General features: G+C 48.6%; 1 protein-coding gene across 1 annotated transcript; it reads right to left on the reverse strand.

Moving 5' to 3' along the window:
• Positions 1–5,286: 5,286 nt before the first annotated feature.
• LOC118775061 (GRB10-interacting GYF protein 1-like) lies at positions 5,287–21,456 on the reverse strand. Its single transcript, XM_036524765.1, has 25 exons — positions 21,210–21,456; positions 16,452–16,926; positions 16,209–16,271; positions 15,764–15,893; positions 15,543–15,638; positions 15,261–15,375; positions 14,858–14,966; positions 13,852–14,042; positions 13,362–13,582; positions 12,949–13,063; positions 12,682–12,840; positions 12,426–12,574; positions 12,005–12,164; positions 11,393–11,559; positions 10,896–10,999; positions 10,297–10,397; positions 10,013–10,086; positions 9,682–9,813; positions 9,396–9,581; positions 8,085–8,293; positions 7,654–7,814; positions 7,183–7,346; positions 7,039–7,083; positions 6,377–6,521; positions 5,287–5,785 (listed from the first exon to the last, which is right to left on the reverse strand). Exons 3-25 carry the CDS (start codon positions 16,241–16,243, stop codon positions 5,718–5,720), a joined length of 3,036 nt encoding a protein of 1,011 aa, XP_036380658.1. The 5' UTR covers positions 16,244–16,271; positions 16,452–16,926; positions 21,210–21,456; the 3' UTR covers positions 5,287–5,717.
• Positions 21,457–21,529: the final 73 nt, after the last annotated feature.

The raw sequence follows: 21,529 nt of genomic DNA on the forward strand, positions 1-21,529 counted from the left end.
ATCAGGCTGGATGTGACATCTTGATGAGGCTGGATCTAGTGTCACAATGAGGTTGGTCCTGTACAGTATGCCACCTAGCAGAAGTCACATTTGAACAGTAAACATTACATCTAATTATTGAGTCACATTGATGTTTCTCTACGGTTAAAATGATGAATTTGATTAAAAATATTCACCTCCCACAGTTCATTTTAAACCACACCAACAACATATTGCTTTTACCACTTAAAAATGTTCTTTTAAAGTGAAAACTACAAGGCTTAAAGGCTTTTTGACCAGCTCTGGGCATCTTCCCCAGAGACTCTTTACAAATAGATCAGCTGTGTTCACAACTACAGTGGTCCTCTAGAGACCCCTCCTCTCTCTCAATCTCTCTCTATCATATACACACAGGTCATCTGAGATGACAACTACAGCTGCCCTCTCTCTCACACACATAGATGCAGAGTACACCTGTAACCCTGCCAGGACAGTATTTGGCAATCTGCTTCAGGTCTGAGCTCACCACAAGTTAATGACTAAAAGGAGCGTTCCCTGTGTTTCGAACAAAAAGACAGAGACCTGCAGTCAGATAAGTTATCAGCGGTTTGAGAAGCAAGGTCCTGTCTCGGACCGCATGCTTCCAAACACGCACACACCGTCAAACTGCGGTCCTCTACCACTGCAGCCTACTAAACATGCATGCATGCATGCCATCAAACAGTGTTCCACAAAAAAAAAAAAAAACGAACCCTTCTGAACATGCATGGTCGAACAGCGGTCTGGCCCAACTGCACCACGTGCGGTCACTCCACCGTGCAGCAGTGAGCGTCGGCAGCAGCAGTTATTTTTTTCTTGTGTAATAGTTTAAGCGTTTTTTCATTCGCAACACAAACGGGCATTTTCCAACCAGCCAATTTAATGGCAGATAAAGGGCAGTAGTTAGAGAGGGCTAACTTCGCTTGGACGCCACCCATCTCAGGGTGGGACTGTCTGGGGCGTTGGTAAATCGAAGTGTTTGCATGTGTGTCAGACTGCTCTGTGTGTGTGTGCGCGCATGTATGCTTGTGTTAGGCGCCGGACTGGTTCAAACTGCTGTGTGTGTGTGTCAGACCTGATCATACTGTTGTGTGTGCATGTGTGTCAATGTTCTTAAAAGCAAATGAAGAGACCGATTTGGTGAGGCTTTTCAGACAGCTCTGCGTGCGGAGCAGGAGAGAGGCGACTCCTGCAGCTGACCCTGCCTGCGCTCCCCTCATCGTTCTCCAAACTGACCAGCTCATCTGTGTTCACAGCAGGGCTCTCAGCCCAGCCTGCTAATGAAGCTACATGTACAGGCATTTTAAAATGGAAGCCTTTACAAAGTACCACAGTTCACTGGAAGAACCATAATAGGGACTTCTGTCTGTGAATCTGAGACGTTGCTATGTGTCCGTGGATATTTACACTAGTGGGTGTAGGTGTGTGTGTGTGTGGATATTTACACTTACAGGTAAAATTGCGTGTGTGCATGTGAGTGTGCTGTATAAATACTCTACAGGTACAAGTGAGGGCGGAGTGGGTTCAGTCAGGCATTGGAGTAGATTTTTCTGCACAGTGTACACATATGTATGGTTTTACAATGTCTCCAGTAGGTACAGAGGTATATATTCTTAAATGTCATCTCTCCCTCCAAACTAGTCTTTTACCACTTCGAATGGCTGTCTGTTATTGTACGAGTGCAGCGTGTGTGAGAATGTGTTTGTCCTTCTGTGAGTGTGCGTGTGTGTGTGTGTGTGTGTGTGTGTGTGTGTGTGTAGTGTCTCAATCGCTCTGCATCGCAGTTCTATTCTGTACAGTTAAGGCATGTCAAACAAAATAAGAATCAAAATAATAAACAATTAAAAATTAGAAAAAAAAAGAAAAAAGTGAGCCAGGCTTAGGTGTGGCACTGGCACCATGTGTCCCGCAGGGTCCCCTCTCAGGACCCTCGGCAGGGCAGAGTCCCTCCCTGCAGCGCGGTCACTGTTGCCGTGGAAATGGGGAGGGCAGAAGTCTGGACTGATGGTAGTGCACCTCCGCCAATCCACACAATTTGTTGGGTTTTCAGGAGTGATGGCAGGTGGGGTGGAGGGGTTTGATTCCAATTGGTCCATTGAACGCAGTCCCTCCTTCTCCCCTGCTCTGATTGGTACAGGCTGGCAGCAGCTGCTGTAGGCGCAGAGATGATGTGGGCGTCTCCTAGGTCCCTCTCTGCAATGCAAGGGTCCAGAGCGCCACCCGCTCCTGCTGCCTGGGCCTCGCCTCAGACTCCCTTCTGGCCAGGGGCACAGCACCACCTCTCACCTCTACCCTCCCTCCCTCCTATAAGCCTTTCAGCTATGCCATCAAAGACAAAGAGAGGGGGAGGGGAGAGGGAGAGAGGCAGGGAGAGGAATGGAGAGAGGGAGGGAGGGGGCTGGAGGGAGAGAGATGGAGAGAGGGAGAGATTGGCTGTCCTTATGTCCAGCAGGCTGCCGGTACTGCGGAGAGTGAGTCCTGCGTAGAGAAAGAGAAGAAAAACATAAGGAAAGTCTCTGGGGGAAGCCACTGTGCAGGACTGAAGGACTCGCACACAATGACCCGCACAGCACAGCGTGCATCTACTAACAATGTCCCCCTCACGCAAGCAAACACACACCCACCCCCAAGTACACTTTCACACTACAGATCCGTTTCTCTGCCACACACAGTACCTGCCATGGGTCCTCCTGGTGCTGGCCCACAATGCCGTCCTCCTCCCGCCTCAGTCGCCTTCTACGTTCTCTCCATAGGATGTGGTGCCAGTGGGTCCAGAGTTTCCTTCTGAAACTCCATTCCAGACACATCCACTTTTACATGTTTTTTTTTTCCATTTCACACCAAGCAGTTGTCCAGTTGTGAGAGGGCTCCAACTCATTTCAATCCCCTTCCCCATTTTTTTTGCTTGTTTTCACCAATGTCTGACACCCCTCCCGTTTTGTCCTTTTCTCCCTGACTGCAGCTCCTCCTTAGTCCCGCCTGGCAACCAGGAGAAGTTCAGCTGTGTGTCTGTTCCTGTGCGGAAGGAGGGGGGGTGTTTTCATTTTCTCCATTTCTCTCGTATCAAAAAAGTTTTTCTCTGAAGAACATTCATTTGTGAAACATTTAATGATTTCCTTCATTTGTTTCAGGCACCCATAGTTAGTCCCATGGCAGCTTTCCAAACAGGTATATGGGTGCTGCATTCCCCCCGCCCCATGCGCCCCAGAGGAAAGAACAGCCTCAGTTTGCTTTCCCAAGGTAAGAAAGTGCATAGTCCGCCAGAGTGGAGGGGGGGGGGGGTGGTAATCCATTTAACCAATACATTTTTATATTTTATATTTTACTAAAAAAAGAACCCTGGAGCCAAACACAAAAATGCAGTTAAAGCAAAACTCTGTCTTATTGATCCAGTACCTCCATTCTCATCTTGTGTTTTCAGCAAAATTATTAATAATAAAAAAAACCCAAAACATTTTTCCTCTCATGATAAGAAAGGGTCAAGTTCAAGGCAGAGAGCAAAATCACAAATCAATCGAAGAGAAATGACCCCCAGTAAACAGAAGATGGCCACACTCAACTAAAAACTCCAACACATGAAAACAAAAAATTTAAATCAAACCAAAATGGAAATTATCTTCTACTTCTTTCCAAAAAAATTCTGCTGCTGCAGCTGTTTTTCACTCTAAATCCCAGGGGTCCATAAACCACGCCCATCGGAACAGCATAAACAGGGGAATCTCTGTCAATCATATTTTTTGGATATAACTCCTCTTCCTCTAGCTGCTGCAAGCTGCAACTATTCACTCCATGAGTCTGTGTTGCAGGCATGCCCCAAATGACCCCCAAAACCCAAACCCATAACCCCATAACCACCCCCCCCCCTTTCAAAAAAAAAAAAAAAAATGCACCCACAAAATAAGTGTAGTCTGTAAACAACCACTCCTCCCGTTAGGAATCTGGTTTACGTTTTCTTCTCAAAGTCATTTATGGGATGAAGAGGCAGTGAATCAGCCGGAAACACTGCGTTTTCCTTCAGTTTTTATCGTAAAAAACAGACAGTCTTCATCCCAGATGCTTCAGTACGGTCCTCCTGTGTTTTTTACTTTGTTTTTGTTTGTTTTGTTGTCTTGAAGAATCCGGCCTTGCCTCAATGTATTGTTTTTTTTTTTTGTTGTAATTTTTTTCTTTCTGTTTTTTAACATCTTGGAATACATTCATTATAAAAACAAAGGAAACGCACTTCTCGAGGAGGCAATTAAAATAAAGACAAAACAAAAAAGTAGCAGCCCCAAAAGTGCTCCATATATCATAGTCCAAATACTTTTCACTTTGTATATAATGTATATGTAAAATATAAATTGTCATCATCATCATCACCACCATCGTCAGCAAAAACAATGAGAAGTAACCATACACTAGCACTAGTGGCCCACCACCCACCTGCAAAGCACGGAATTACCAGCGGCAATGCTTCACATGCTCTCAGACACGCTCACACTTGTGCACACTTGCCTCACACACACACTAACAGGAGCAGAGAGCAGACAGAGGGTAATGATACACAGCCCATAACAAACACTCTTCCCAAAGACCTTTCTCTAGAGCATGTAGCTCTGACACGTGCATCTCCAAACAGAAATACACAAATGCTACACACTTTCCTCCTTTCACACACTTCTTTGAAACTAGGCATATGTAGGCCTGGAAATGGAGACTAACAGACTTCCAGACTTACTGACCAATCAGGAGAGACAAAGGAAAAGAATGACCAATCATTTCCTGCCCATTCCCCTTCAACAGATGGTAGATGATAGACAGGAAAACAGGTATTTGTGCGTGAGTATATATTGTATGTCTCCATGATGTCTATCTGGGGATGACAGGCTGGTGACAGGAACTGTGTACCATACAGTAACCCAGTCTCTGTCCTCTCTCACACACTTTACACACTAAACAAACTCTCATCAAGGGACAATGACATAATGGCCTATTTTTGTTTTATACATCTTGGTGAGCAATGAAAACATTGTGCAGGCTAATACTCTTCCAACACACACGCACACACTCTCTCACACGCACACATTCACAAAAATATTTATTTCTACACCTAATCCATTTTGTTTTTGTTTTTAGTTTTTTTTATACAAGTGCAAATCTTCAAGTTTTTAATTCTTAATTTTTATACTTTACTTTTTATATAAATGTTTTCTTAAAAAAACAACCAAAAACCCAACAGTGTTTGATTTAAGAGAGGATCTTCTTTTTGATAAGTAAAAAAGCCCCCCGTAGATTCAGAAATGTAACTTTCCAGTTCCTGGCTGTGTGTTTATGTGTGTATATATGATGTATGAATATATACACGTACATATACACAGGTTTTGTGTTCTAAAAAATGGAACAAATCCCTATTCAAACCCCCCCGTAATAAAGTGCTTTAGTTTAAGGTGCTTACTGAAATAAGTGCCAGAGAATACCTTTCCACCCCTCCCTCACCTGCGTTCTGGGAGTTTCCTCACCGTGCCCTGTCCAAGAGAAGTGGGAGGGGCTATTGTCCTCCACCCCACCCACCCTCTGTGACCAGGACAACCCCCAGTTCCCTCAAGGCTCCTCCGCCCCCACGGGGACAGGCCCCGCCCACTCCCCTCCTCCAGCAGTGCACATTGGTCATCAGAAGGTCTGATTATCAGACAAAGGCCTCAGGTAGCTATTGCTGTGGATCAGTAATCCTCTACTGTCTCCATCTCACTCAGGCTCAGCCTCTCCCCAGCGCTGTGGAACGAGTATCCTATAGAGACGGGGAAGAGCACAGGGAACATCACTGTATCATATAGGGAACATTACTGTATCCTGTACATACAGAGAGGAACACAGGGAACATTACAGTATCCTATAGGGAACATTACTGTATACTGTAGGGAACACTACTGTATCCTGTAGGGAACATTACAGTATCCTGTAGGGAACATTACAGTATCCTATAGGGAACATTACAGTATCCTGTAGGGAACATTACAGTATCCTATAGGGAACATTACTGTATCCTGTAGGAAACATTACTGTATCCTGTAGGGAACATTACTCTATCCTGTAGAGACACGTGATATTACTTTAGTCTGTAGGGAACACTACTGTATTCTCTAGAAACAGGGAGTTGTATGTGCAAATCCTGTTGCTGGTGCTCAACACAAAAGACATGAAATAAAGTCCAAATGTTCAACTGACATGCAAATAACACTGCAAATGTAGCTGATAAGTGATTTAGCCTTCAAGAGCAGTCTGGTGGGAAAAAGAGTGGTTTTTCAAAAGTGAAACTAAGACGAGCACTGACAGAGGGGGCGGAACAAGGTGGGACTGGGCGGGTCTGGGTGGAGCTTACCTAAGATGCTGGGGTCAGAGTGCAGCATCATGGGCTGTTTCTTCTTCATCTTCCCCCCCTGGGCGTCGTAGACCCCGCCCTTTCCCACATGGGCTGCCTGGAACATGGACTGCAGGGCGCTGGAGCCGAGGCCCCGCATCGAGTCCTGTGGGGGGAGGGGGGTATCACTCCAGAGTACAGCTATAATACAACTGTAATTCCTGACCCACAGATAAAATACTCTTTGGTTAAACCCTTTCGTACGTGACTTATTTTATGCTATGTAGCAAGCGTGTTACGTTTCATTAGTTTTATTGAGCTTCTCATAGTTATCACCGCTGCATTTGCTAACTTTGTAACACTAAATCACCGTTTCCTCGAAGCAAACGTTAGCTAGAATTTTTTCACGATAATGTTCTAATGACACTGGTTTGAACGTGCACGCAAAAGGGCTCATCACATAGGTGTGACCGTACGTGCGAAAGGGTTAACGCAGCAAACTGACTTACAAGCTCCCACGCTGCTGTCTACTCTACTGGTATTAATGAACAGCATAAAATTAAAAACAAAGTATTAACAAATAGCCCACTTTCTGAATATTACTGTCCCAGCCCCCTTCCACCATAGGCTGCACTAGAGAAACTCATTCATAAAGGTGTGCCAAGATCAGAGGTAAGCCTTACCTGTAAAGGGAAGTTCATCGTCAGGCCTGCTACTTCCTTTGATAGCTGGTGAGCATAAATAATACAGTGTTACTCATAAAGGAAGACCGTATGCTTGTGTTGAAAAATACTTGCTCGGTCACAACGACACAAACACACACACACCTGCTGCTGTTGCCTCTGGTGGTTGGCTTTCTGTTTGGCACGTCGCTCCAGGAACTGTTTGGCGAACTCTTTGGCTTCCACGGTGTCCCCCAGGTAGGAGCGGATGAAGTCATGAACCTCATAGGGGGACTCCACCTCCTTCAGGTAAGCCACAATGGTGGCCACTGTAGAGCGAGCCCAGAGGAACAACCTTAGACACAATTACCGACTGCAGAGTGACACTGGAGGACCAACCATAGACACAATTACCGACTGCAGAGTGACACTGGAGGACCAACCATAGACACAATTACCGACTGCAGAGTGACACTGGAGGAGCAACCATAGACACAATTACAGAGTGCAGAGTGACACTGGAGGAGCAACCATAGACACAATTACTGAGTGCAGAGTGACACTGGAGGAACAACCATAGACACAATTACTGAGTGCAGAGTGAGCCCAGAGAATAGGAGAGGGGGAGACTGTTACCATCAAGCGAGGAGGAGGAGTTGTTGGCGGAGGTGTTGAGTGCGTGCAGCATCTGCTCACACCAGGTGGTGAACCCGTCCTGCGGCTTCATGCCCTGTAGCAGCTTCAGCAGCTTCTCCTCTTCCTCAGTGCGCTTGCGCCTGTTCAGCATGTACTGATCACTGCACACAGACACACAGGGGAGACACAATCAGTCCCCCACAGTTACCAACTACACTCTGTTCCCTCCCTCAAGGTGCAGCTGATCCCTGCCCTCATGTTCCCTGTCATTCAATGCACTTGAAGCTCTCCTAAGAGGGTGCCATGGGTCACAGTAGGGTTTACCTTTGACATAGATGTGTAGGGTTTACCTTAGACAGGTAATAGGTGTGGAGGGTTTATGGGAGAGACAGGTGACAGGTGTGTGGGGTCTGTTGGAGAGGCGGGTGTACCTGAGGGATGGGCTGCTGCGGCTGTTCTTGAGGCCCATGTTGCGGAGGCTGTTCTGGTTCTTCACTGCTTCGTCCCACATGCCCATCCCGGTGCTGCCACCCCCCGCCTTCCCCTCCATGCCCCCACCCCCCCACATCCCCCCAGCGCTCTCACACCACTGGCCCCCCAGTGAGGATACACCAGAGCCTCCTAACGACAGGCTTCCATGCTGTGGGAAAGAAACACACACACGCATACCTTACCCAACAGGTATGTGTCAGCAGGTGTCTCACCTGTCTCTGTGGTTTCTCTCTCACTCCTCACCCTGTCTCTCTGTGGTTTCTCTCTCTGGTTTCTCTCTCAGCACTCACCCTGTCTCTCTCTGGTCTCTCTCTGTGGTTTCTCTCTCAGTACTCACCCTGTCTCTCTGGTTTCTCTCTCTGTGGTTTCTCTCTCACTCCTCACCCTGTCTCTGTGGTTTCTCTCTCACTCCTCACCCTGTCTCTCTGTGGTTTCTCTCTCACTCCTCACCCTGTCTCTCTCTGGTTTCTCTCTCACTCCTCACCCTGTCTCTCTGTGGTTTCTCTCTCACTCCTCACCCTGTCTCTCTCTGGTTTCTCTCTCTCTGGTTTCTCTCTCACTCCTCACCCTGTCTCTCTGTGGTTTCTCTCTCACTCCTCACCCTGTCTCTCTCTGGTTTCTCTCTCTCTGGTTTCTCTCTCACTCCTCACCCTGTCTCTCTCTGGTTTCTCTCTCACTCCTCACCCTGTCTCTCTCTGGTTTCTCTCTCACTCCTCACCCTGTCTCTGTGGTTTCTCTCTCACTCCTCACCCTGTCTCTCTCTGGTTTCTCTCACTCCTCACCCTGTCTCTCTCTGGTTTCTCTCTCACTCCTCACCCTGTCTCTCTGTGGTTTCTCTCTCACTCCTCACCCTGTCTCTCTGTGGTTTCTCTCTCACTCCTCACCCTGTCTCTCTCTGGTTTCTCTCTCACTCCTCACCCTGTCTCTCTCTGGTTTCTCTCTCACTCCTCACCCTGTCTCTCTCTGGTTTCTCTCTCTGTGGTTTCTCTCTCAGCACTCACCCTGTCTCTCTCTGGTTTCTCTCTCTCTGGTTTCTCTCTCACTCCTCACCCTGTCTCTCTCTGGTTTCTCTCTCACTCCTCACCCTGTCTCTCTGTGGTTTCTCTCTCACTCCTCACCCTGTCTCTCTCTGGTTTCTTTCTCCGTGGTTTCTCTCTCACTCCTCACCCTGTCTCTCTCTGGTTTCTCTCTCACTCCTCACCCTGTCTCTCTCTGGTTTCTCTCTCTGTGGTTTCTCTCTCAGCACTCACCCTGTCTCTCTGCTGTTGCTGCACTCTCTGCTGCTGTTGCTGCTGCTGCTTGTGCAGTTGTCTCTCGGCCTCCTGCTGCAGCTCCAGTAGGCTCAGGGCCTTGCCCGGCTTGGGCCCCCCGCTCCACCCTGGGTTGGGCTGGCTCTGCTGGAGCAGCTTCATGATCAGCTCCTGCTGCTGCCGGCACTGCTGGAAACAGAACCACAAGCCCTGTTACTCTGTGCCCACACACACACAGACAGACACAGACACACACACAGACAGACAGATGTAATCCTCTCCTTACCTGTTTGCGGCGGAACAGCTCCTCCTCCTCCCTTCTCTTGTGCTCCTCCTGCTGCCTCCTCTTCTCCTCTCTGCGCTTGCGCTCCTCCTCCTCACGCTTCGCCCTGAGTTCAGCGTCTCGCCTCTCCTGGAGCTGAAGTGCATGCAGGTATACACACAGCTACCCAGTCAGGTACACAGTCACACACACCTGAGGCCTCTCATTACAGAGCTTAATCCTGTCCACCAAGGTCAAAACTACGAGCTTCACAAGATGCTAACAGGCCAAAACTGCTGGCCAGACACTGAGCCCGCACTACAACAGCCCTACTGACAGGGGGTGCTACACTCACCTTCTGCAGCTGTTCGAGAGTTGGACCCTGAGTTGAAGAATTCATTGTTAAGTCCCATAAAGTGGCTTCACTGCCTGGAGGTGGAGATGATAGAGGGATGAGACGAGAGAGGGAGAGGGACACGAGGGTAGGAGAAAAGCATTATCTCACACTGTCTTTTGTCAAACTGAAGTTTGTGTCAGTGTCAGGGGTCAAGTATGTGTGTGCGTATATACGTGTCAATGTACTCTGTGCGTACATGTGTCAGCGTGCGTGTGTGCCTTGCATGCTGGGCATCTCCTCACCTGGCTGCTGTGAAGCTGAGGTATGCATGTCCCACATGGGCCCTGTATCTGGCACTGACAGCGATCTGTTCATCGAAGGCATCATGCTCTGCTCCCCACACCTGCCGCACACAAACACACACACAATGGAGCAAAATTTCAGCTCTGCAATACCTGGGGTTAGGAGGGCGGGCCGGCCCATTCAACTCCTGCTCTTAAAGGGAGAAAGTTAGTGTGCACTGACTGCTGGTGATATCTTCAGGTTATCTGGGGTTATCCGTGCCTTTCCTGGCAAATGTACCATTCCCAGGTATAGCAATTTTGTTACAAATGTGGCACCTGCTGAAGCTGTGGTCTACTTCTGCATGGTGAACCGTACCTGTGTATGGTGAACTGTACCTGTTTAAGGTCAGCTGATGTACCTGTGTAATGTGACCTGCACCTGTGTAAGGTGAACTGTATCTGTGTAAGGTGATCCATAAAAGCGTAAGGTGAGTTGTGCTACCTGTGTAATGTGAGCCGAACCTATGTAAGGTAATACGTACTGTTATAAGGAGAGTTGTATCTATGTAAGTTGAGCTCTTCCTGTGCAAGGTGAGCTGATGCAAGGTGAGCTGTACCTGTTGATGAGCTGGAAGAGCTGCTGTTGCTGGAGCTGCTGGTAAAGAGCTGCTGCGGCCGCCAGCTCCTGCTGCTTCTTCAGCCTCTCCTGGTCCATGTTCCCCTAACACACGGATAGTCACTACAATTACCCTGTGCACACACACTCATGCACACATGGTCACTACAGTTACCCTCCACATACCCACATACATGCACACACACGCTCACATGCACAGTCACTACAATCAACTACCACTTGGAATACATGGATAACGTCGTCATCGTCTCTAACACACAATCAAATACTGATGTTTTACACGTTAAAACATCCACATAGCACAGGGCATGCATCACGATGCAGCCACAGAACACATTTAGCTCGTTCTACACAGATGAAGGCCACCACACATGTACAAACACCTCACACAGGCGATTAACCCCGAGCAGGTCATTACCACGGCGCGACACTCACAGCGGACGCGCGGGGCGGCAGGGGGAGCGGGGGTTGGCTCACCAGCAGGGGTGGCGGCGAGGGGCCCGGGGCGAAAGGCACACGCCCCCACATCTTGATGACATCGCCCAGGGGCTGGAAGCCCTCGTCACACCCCCTCTTCACCAGCAGGGTCATGGTGAAATACCCCGCCTGGAACCACTCGGACATCTCCAGGGTGGTGAAGGGCCCTGGGGACACCGTGAGTGATGCAATGTCACGGACAGGTGCCCACAGAAAGGCTCAACCTGATAATTTAAACCTCTATGGCAGCAGGAGCCTCAGGCTGGACAGCATTCACTTTAATGCATTCTTCTGCTCCGGGACACTTGTTCTTTTCCATGTCTTTCTCCTCCCTTTTCCTGTATATCTCCCTCTCTTGTCCCACGTTTCTCCTTCTTATCCTTATCACACACTATCAGCACCTAGCAGTACTACATTTCCCAGGTGAACTACCTTTCTTTTTTGAGATATGGCCTCACAACAAAACAATATGCAAGTACCTAATGATCTGACCCAATGTTTGGCAAATAGTACCCTCCTAACTGCCTTGAAACTGTGTGTGGCTTCCTTTTAGCTGGGTTTGGCCATAGAGGGTGTGTGTGTGCGTGTGCACACGTGTGTGTGTGTGTTTACCCTGTATCTCTCCTTGCGGGTCCTTGTAGAACCACTTCATGGCGGCTTCGTGGGAGAGGGGAAGGGCGGCGGCTGTGTTGCGGCTCTCCTGCAGCGTCTGTGTGAAACACTCCTCCTCCAGGGACGTGTCCTGCAGAGACGCCACCATCTTCTCCGCCTCCTGCGGCACAGAGGTGTTATTACAATTATTACAATTATACATGCATAGATTGCACGGTGCATTTATACATTACATTACTTCATTCAGCAGACGCTCTTACCCAGAGCGACTTCCAAACAAGTACATCACTATGCTAAGAGTAGTTATCGCAATGTAAATTGCAATCGATAAGATGGACATAGACATGGAGGAAGATAGAAATACAGCTTATGCAGTTACAATTACACACACACAGATTGAAACCAGCAGTGACCGGCATACCTGTTGCAGGTGTTTCATGCCCTCCTCGTCCTCGGTGTCGCCCCCTGGTGGTGGGAGCGCAGTAGCAGCAGAGGAGGATGGAGGGGGTGGAGACAGGGTGGAAGATGGGCCAGGGCTCGGCTGAGCAGCGCCCCCTGCTGGCAGACTCTCTGAAAGACAACATGAGTGCAGGCTGAGCAGCAGAACTCCTCACAGCAGCCGCTGCCTTTGTGCTCCCTGGATCAGCAGTACCCACCTTCATTTGGCATCCTGCTGCCCTTGGGGGGGTGGGGGGCAGGGGCTGGGGGGGCCTCCGGGTCACTGGGGGCAGGCTGGGGCTCCGATACGGAGGAGGGAGTGGCAGACAGGGCCGGGGGAGAGGAGGGGGCCGTGGTCTTCACCTCGTCCTCGGGGACCGCTGCTGAATCTTTCACATCTGCAGGAAGACAGAGACAGTTTGAGTCTCCAGCTAAGACAGACATCCAAGCAGCTTCTGATTAGCTCCTCTGACATCTCACCCTCTGCACTCCCCACTGGCCCTCACCTCTCTCCCCACTGCTGTCCTTCCTCTCTCGGTCACAGCTGCTCTCCTCCTCCTCTTCCTCCAGACCCTGGAATTCCAGCTCCTGCTCCTCTGGGATGGGATCCTTAGAGCCCTTCTGCAGAGAGGGCAGAACCAATCAGAAACACATGCGCCACACACACGCAGCACAGCAAACGCACACGCGCGCAGCACACACACATGCATGAGCAGCACACACACATGCATGAGCAGCACACACACATGCATGAGCAGCACACACACATGCATGAGCAGCACACACACATGCATGAGCAGCACACACACACACGTGCGCGCAGCACACACACGCACGAGCAGCACACACACACGCACGAGCAGCACACACACACGCACGAGCAGCACACACACACGCACGAGCAGCACACACACGTTACCTTGATGGGGAGGAAGGCCCCAGAGGAGTCGAAGGTGCCCATCTCCCCGTCCTCCTCATCAGTGCACCACTCCGGCAGCCCGTCCCGATCGTCCTCCAGCCCCTCGCTGCCCGCTCGCCTGCGCCCCCCCTCAGGGTGCTCCCGGAAATCAAACTCAAACTTCCGCCTCCGCCCCTCAGAGCCACCATGCTCACGCCAGCCTGCAGACCGCGGACCACCGTCTGGGAGAGACAGCACGAGCGTGAGCATGTGAGAGAGTGTGTGTGGTTTCAGTGAGTTTATGAGTGACAGAGAGAGAGCGTTCGCGTGTACAATGCGAGTGTGTCTGTTATAAGTGAACGTGTGAATGAGTGGGACAACGAGTGAGAGACAAGAGTGTTTGTGTGTGTGTGTACAGCATAAGTATCCATGTGTGTAAGAGTATAGTGTGAACATGCATGTCTGTGTGTATGCGGGTACAGTATATGTGTGTGTTCCTGGCCTCCCGTACCGTCTCGTCGTCCGCCTGCAACTCTCCAGCTGCCGCCAGGCTCCGCCGCGTCCTCCTCTTCTTGCTCCTCCCGCAGGGTTCGCCAGTTATCGCTGTCGGAGCGTGTGTAGCCCCGCCCAGCGGGCCCCACGTCCTCCAACCCTGCGCGCACACCATCTCGCCGCAGCGGCTTCTCAAAACGCCGCTCACCTCTGAGGGGGGGGGGAGTTTATTGGAACAGAAACCCCGACCGTCTCTACCCCACTGGAACAGAAACCCCGCCCTCTCTACCCTATTGGAACAGAAACCCCGCCCTCTCTACCCTATTGGAACAGAAACCCTGACACTCTCTACCCCACTGGAACAGAAACCCCGACCCTCTCTACCCTATTGGAACAGAAACCCCGCCCTCTCTACCCTATTGGAACAGAAACCCCGATCCTCTCTACCCCATTGGAACAGAAACCCCGACCCTCTCTACTCTATTGGAACAGAAACCCCGACCCTCTCTACCCCACTGGAACAGAAACCCCGACCCTCTCTACCCCACTGGAACAGAAACCCCGCCCTCTCTACCCTATTGGAACAGAAACCCCGAACCTCTCTACCCCACTGGAACAGAAACCCCGCCCTCTCTACCCTATTGGGACAGAAACCCCGCCCTCTCTACCCTATTGGGACAGAAACCCCGATCCTCTCTACCCTATTGGAACAGAAACCCTGGCCCTCTCTACCCACTGGAACAGAAACCCCGCCCTCTCTACCCCATTGGAACAGAAACCCCGAACCTCTCTACTCTATTGGAACAGAAACCCCGCCCTCTCTACCCACTGGAACAGAAACCCCGAACCTCTCTACCCCATTGGAACAGAAACCCCGCCCTCTCTACCCCATTGGAACAGAAACCCCTAGCTGCAGGTGTGGGTCTCTAATGGTGTCACGCTTTCACCCTGGGCCAAAATCTGCCAATATCGGTAAAAGTGGGGAGGAAGAAGGATGGGAGGAATGAAAGAGTACAGGGCCTCACCTGTCATCCCAGCTCTGGCTGCGGTGGATCTCTCTGCCGCTGCGGCCAAAGCCACCCTCTCCATCTTCAATACTTCTTTGGTAGAACCCACTGTCTCCCCTCCCTCGCCCTGTGAACACACACACGCATACACACACTCTTATATTACAGACAGCATTGTAAGGACCACTCATATCAATCTTTACTATCAAATAAAGCCTTTTTAACACCAGTTCTGCTTCTTATTATATTACATAATTTTTAGTATATCACTGTGACTTACTTCTTAACTATCAGAGTTCTCTGCTGGACAGAATTATGACCACCACATAAATAATCTTGGCTGACTGCTGGACCTGATTAGACTATAAAGTTTTTCTCCTTGTAGTGGTTTCCTGGGCATGTGTCCCCGCCCCCCACTCACCTCTGCCCCCTCTTGTGCTGCCACGGCCCCTAGCCACACCTGCAGGGATGGCGCCACCCCCTTTTCCCATGAGCCTCAGCACAGCCACACTGTTCACAGACATGGAGAAGTTCCTCTGGAGAAAGGAAGAGAGGGTCAAAAGGACACACACACAGTCATTATTCACACAGACGCGCACACAGTTCACAGACATGGAACAGTCGATTCTCCAGGACAGACTGATATCAGTTTGTGCGTGTATGTTTTTGTGTTTGTGTGTGCGTGTGTGCGTGTTACACTGACCTGCTCCTCCTCAGTCAGAGGTACCAGGGCCAGTGGCTGCAGAGGCTCATCCTGCAGAATAGCAGCAAACTCCTTATCCTGCATGTCCTCTGGGACCTGCAACACACAGAAACACACAGGCAGAACGTCATTACATCACTGGGGTCTTCAGTTTACAGGTTTAAAAGCAAGTAGTAAATCCCTCTCCTGTACATTAGTGAACAGCGCTTAGCTTGACTCACCTTGTTGTCTTTGATATAAAGTGCTAACATCTCCTCTCTGCCGTAGCGGTACTCAGCCAGCTTGTACTTTGGCATGGCGGGGGAGGGGGGCGGGGAGGTCACACTCCCCCCACTGGATAGTGCACGGAGCCTGGTGGGGGGGGACGACAAGTCCAATCAGTACAGCCAGAGCAGATACAACATGCACACATGATCCACACACTCCAAAGGCAGATAGAGAAGCACTCACTTTAAAGGCAGATACATTAGCTGAGTGAAGTGATTTATCTATGTGTGCTTTATCTGCGTCAAAGGTCAGCACAACACGTTTTAAAACAAAACTTGCTAAGAGGGAAAAAAAGAGGAAGACTGAAAAGGAGAAGAGACACACAGGAAGCTGGTGTGACAGGACAGGAAGGGGAGGAGCAGAGAGAGAAGAATGAGGCAAGAAGCAAAGCTCATTTACCATTCAGGGCCGAAGTTAAGTGTCTCAGCAGTCATATTCCCTCGTCCACTGGGCGCCGCACTTCTGCCAAAAACACATCCAGTCAGCTGTGCACGTAGGACCACACTTTCAATGTCTGCAATGTCCTCACTGCGCATACAGCACTGCGCTACACCATCTGCGCAACAAACATCCTGTGGGCTTGAATATGATGATGATGAAAACGACAAAGATAAAGGGGTGGGCAGGGCCTTTGGCTCTCACCTTGTCCAGGGAAGAGGACCAGGTTGGACCAGGCTGGACCAGGCTAGGACTGGGTCAGGCGTGGGTATAAAGGCTGAGTGGTGCTTCTCGGACTGGGCTCCCAGATAGCGGAAGAATAGCTGCCTGTATCAGGGAGGGGGGCGTGGAGGGGGGCCGGAGGGGTTGCTGCCCACCGCCAAGACAACCAACCAAAACAAAACAAAAAAGCCCCCGAAACACACCTCCCGAATTCCCAAAGGAAAAATAATACTAACAGCAACAGCAACAACAACAATATAGTTTCATTAATGGTAACAAATCAAACTCAACCAAAAATGTAAAAAAGAAAAAATAAAATGGTAGAGTGGAGGTGAGTAGACTGGAGTCTCTCCTCCTCTATGCGCCTGTCTTCTTCCTCTCACTCCAGGGCAGACTTCGGCTCGACCGAGTCCTCCTTTTCACTCGCTTTGAAGTTCCCCTCCTCCTCTCTGAACTCCTGCAGAAAGGCAAGACAGAGAGAGAGAGAGAGAGAGAGAGCAGTGAGGGCATGGACCACCTGCACCCATGTTCAAACCAGTCACTTTGGCCTCTGGAATTCCGCTATGAGTATTGTGTGTGTGTGCGTGTATGCATTTATCTTTGAATCATATGCCTCATAAAATATGTTTTCATCAATTACTGAGCTTTGAAAAATTCCTCACGTACTAATGTCTGAATGCTTTCGTCTGCAGCATCTTTATTCTGGCTCTCACACATAGGCCCTGCACAACCAACAACGCACCACATGTCTTTATTCAACCTCACCTTGATCTGGACACACTCAGTGTGCACACCCATGGTGCACAGATGTGCAAAAACACTTTGCCTGTCCTGCAACACGCTTTCAAGTCAGAAGACAATATGCAAATACCCACTAATTATGACATTTCGGTATAATATGCAAACTGGCATAGATTATGAAGCCTTACAGTACAGACTGACTTTCCTAGTTAACGTAACTCTCTTGCAGAAACACCAACAGCCAGGCGGTGTGAAACTGTCAACTAGGTACAACACCACAGACGCCTCTGATCCCCAACACGACTGCAAAGCACATGCCTTTTTGCTACAACCATCTTAATATTTCATGGATTTTTTTGAAGTTCAAAGACTTATGTTTCTGTTGGCCGTATCTACTTTTTGGATTACTGGGGGTTTTTATTTGAATGATGTAGGAGGAGTTTACTAAGTGACTGTTACACTCACTACACAGGCGGAAGTGAAGATGTTCAGTGATGCTAATGACTTTGCTGAGCAAAGCAATGCTCAGGTACAATAACAAACCTGGCAAACAGACACCTGAAAATAACTGGAATCAGCAACCAAAACACACATCCTCGTGTGACAAAAATCACAACAGCTGTGGCATCACACTCCAGTATGTTACGAACAACTACAGCATGGTGAACTATGGTATGCTAACATGCCAAATTACTGGACGTTTCCTTGGCATCGCAGACATTTTCTGGGAGCTCCACGATTGGCTAATCTCACTACTTTCCAGTTATGGAGTCCTCAGGTATGCACACGGCCTACAAATTCAGCAGTTTATTGGTTACCTTTAAGGCAAGCATGTATGCACTTTCTGGCTGTAGAGCACAATTGAGCGTAGTCCTGCTGGAGCCCGAAGCCAGCGCCGGCCGTGGCCGCCACTGAAAACACTGGCAGCACGCTGATGAAAAGCAGCTGGAATGTTCTAGAAGCTGCTGTAGCGTGAATCGAGTTTACCGACTTCCCCAGCGACCCGCCCCCCGTTGCCAGCCACTGTTTCAAACGTACCCATGTTTGAGTGTCCCCCACAGCAGCAGTGAATCAGTATGGTGTTCACTGATTCGCATGAATGTCTCCAAAGCGGTACGGTTAATGGTTCTCATTCATTAGTAACAATAATTTGTTGTGAGAGTATTCGCACTCTCCTTCCACGAACTTTCAACAACTCAGTGATTTCACCCAATCAGACCATTTGCCTGAGGAGAGCCAAGTGTTATGATTAGTTCATATCAGTCAGCTGCCAGCAGAAAATGGTAGCTTTGCCCATTAAGACAATAAAACATACCTCATTCATCCATCCCTCGTAGCCAAGGGATGGGTCAGACACCACACATCCTCCTATCCAATGGGAGTTAGCCATACAGGGGCAACAAGGGAAAAAAATCTCTTAGTGTGCGAGCCTAGAACCTCATACTCCCTCTCCTGCCGATGACACAAGCCGGCACTCCCACCAGCCAAAGTTTTTCCTCAGATGAAATGGATGCTTGACCCAGCTATCTGATCCTTCAAGACACCAACAGCTATGCTGGATAACTTCCTGTAAAGTCATCAGCAGTCTGCTCTTTCCTTGAGCCATGGGCAAGAAGATTCACTTGCTAATTTAAAAAAAATATCACCCTGCGATTAGCTCTTCGCCTGGATTTTTGAATGCCACCCCCAAAAAACGTATTTAAGACAAAAACACTCATACATATTTTAGAATCAATCTGGTAAATGTTCACCTGGATGTAACTGTGTGATTCAGGATACATTTGTTCTTCATTTGATTCAGTAAAAGTCAAACACTAGTTCATGCCCTTAAAAGAAAGTGGTCAAAAGATGAAACATAAAAGCATAAAATAGACAACACACACTGACTTGATATTTTCTGCAAAACAGAAAATCACAGTGCTGTGTGCTTACAAATACAAAACATATACCACAACGGCACAATGTCATTCAAATATGTCACCACACCAGCTGCATGAAAACTACTCATCTTTTCAGTTGGTTTAAAGCAGCAGTTCTTGACCTTTTTTGATCCCCCCGCCCCTCCTGTCCGTGTCACAAAACATTCCTCAAGTAAAAAAAACAGGTTTTCCCTTAAGCTGGGATTGCACTGACGTCTCCACAAAGCACGACTCAAATCCCTCCTTATTCACTAAGCAAGTAGTACATCTAAACACGTGAAAACATTCACTGCAAATGCGTACATATACAAGCATGCAGGCAGGCTGATGAAAAATGACAAAATGGCAAATAACACCTACAAAACATAGACATGCTAATAAACCTGCGTTACTTCTCTGTGCATCATAATACTCATAAAGCTTTTGACATCGACAATCTGGAAGCTATGAAGATGCCCGCGTGAGCCCTTAGGGAGATGCCAAGACCCATGTAACGTGAAAGACGGCCTGGTATCGAATTTATGCGACTCATCAAAACTGTGCTCTTCCCGACTTACTATTATAACTCAGCAATAGCACAACCCAATCCGCCCGGGACAGGACGCGGTGGCCTAAAACTACACACTAACAGACGGGCATTTCAAACTGCGTTTCCTACGGGTAGCTGTTCCATCAGAAATACGGCGCATGGCCTTAGCTCGCCTCTACTTTTACTCTACACTCAACAAACGCTATTAGACTTACATACCATTTTAGTCTTCAATGTGCGACATAACTCATCGACAGGACAGGGCAAGCTTCGGGTTTGGAAAAATATGCAAAATGAAATGTGTGGAAAATTGCAAAGCGCCCCTGATCGGGACAAATGTTGCCTTTGGAATTAGGTTAAGGGTGGCAAATACATGGTTCCCAAAAGCGTGACTGGTGCTGACACAAAATAAATTTAAACCACTTTAATCTGCGAGTTTACTGTATCAGCTCCACAAATCGTCCACCACCATCCACGTTCCACGATCCGAACTGTATCAGCATGCTGTTGGTGCAGGCACAGCCTTAAATCTCGATGCTGAAACATTTTACGGCGCTGTGTAGTAGTACTCACAAAGTAGGTAACGTTACCAAACTTTCTGTGAATCTCTTACTACAAACACAACTGACAATTTAAACGTGCATCTTCTGAATTCAAATGAGCAGATGGCTACAGTAAGGATAGGTAACACGCTAGCTACCGAGCTAACGAGTAGCTAGCTATTCTTGCAAGCCTGTCATAGCCAGCTATAAATTTCAGCGCTACTGCTAGCTATTTAGTTATATTTTACAGTGAAATGCATGGACAGGGCTCGGAGCTCTGGCGTAGAGGGACGTCATGTATCTAATCAGTTAGCAAACTAGCTAATTTTCATACTTAGTCACAAACGTTAGCTGTAGCGGGATAACTTCAAGGCCAGGTCAGTGACAATGCATGATCTCGTCGAACCGTAAGTAGCTAGCTAACTGCCACTTTTGCAACATGGCATTCACGAGCTAATGTTACATTTAATCTATTAAAACATTATCTAGTTACCAAGTTATTAGCTACGTAATTAGCCATAACGTTGCAGAAGTGTTAAACGTTAGCGATAGTATTATCGCTTCATCGAGTGATTTGCACGATGCAATAGTAACGATAACCTACCTCACTTGTTTGTCTCTATCCACCTTAGCTAGCTACGGGCCTCAAGAAGTGTAACTAATGGCACTGGACATATCGTCAAAGGGGCGGGGTGTAAGCGTGGATACCCCCACCCCGCCCCCTTCCTCAGCAGCGGCTGGCCACGCAACGCAACGCCGAGGCTTAGTCAGGCCTTCCACGGCCATTTCAAAACAAACATAAATATCGCGAAGCCGCATGGAGCCAAGGCACTGTCCCCATAAACACCGCGACCGCACCCCAGCCGCTGCACACATTTAAATATATTTAATGCTAGCTGTAGTTTTTCTGCAATACGCATGCAACGGCCTTTTCAGTTAGCTGCCTTTAGCCGGCGAGCTAAACTGATTTAGCACAAGCCATTCTGCAACGAGTGCATTTGGCACTTACCTTTTTTCTGCAATCGTTAGCTGTTTTTTTTTTTATTTTCAGTCGTGGTATTACATACAAAGCTCTCTTCTGAGTAGCTGTATATTCGTATCTTCCGTCTGTTTGAGTAATGTCGTTCTCCAGTGAATATTTATCGGTAGCTAATATTCTATCTAGTCGTTGGGTTTTTTAATTAATTATTTTTCCCCTCTCCAGCGGTCGCGGTGTGTGTTTATGTCTGCTTGCTCGCTCCTCTTGTTTGTGTATTAGGAAGATGGCCGTCCTATTCGGACCATGTGACAGGGGAGCCTAACCGGACAGGCGTTCTCCCATTTTGGGGG

This window comes from Megalops cyprinoides, chromosome 3 (genome assembly GCF_013368585.1).
Source record: "Megalops cyprinoides isolate fMegCyp1 chromosome 3, fMegCyp1.pri, whole genome shotgun sequence".
Lineage (NCBI taxonomy): Eukaryota > Metazoa > Chordata > Actinopteri > Elopiformes > Megalopidae > Megalops > Megalops cyprinoides.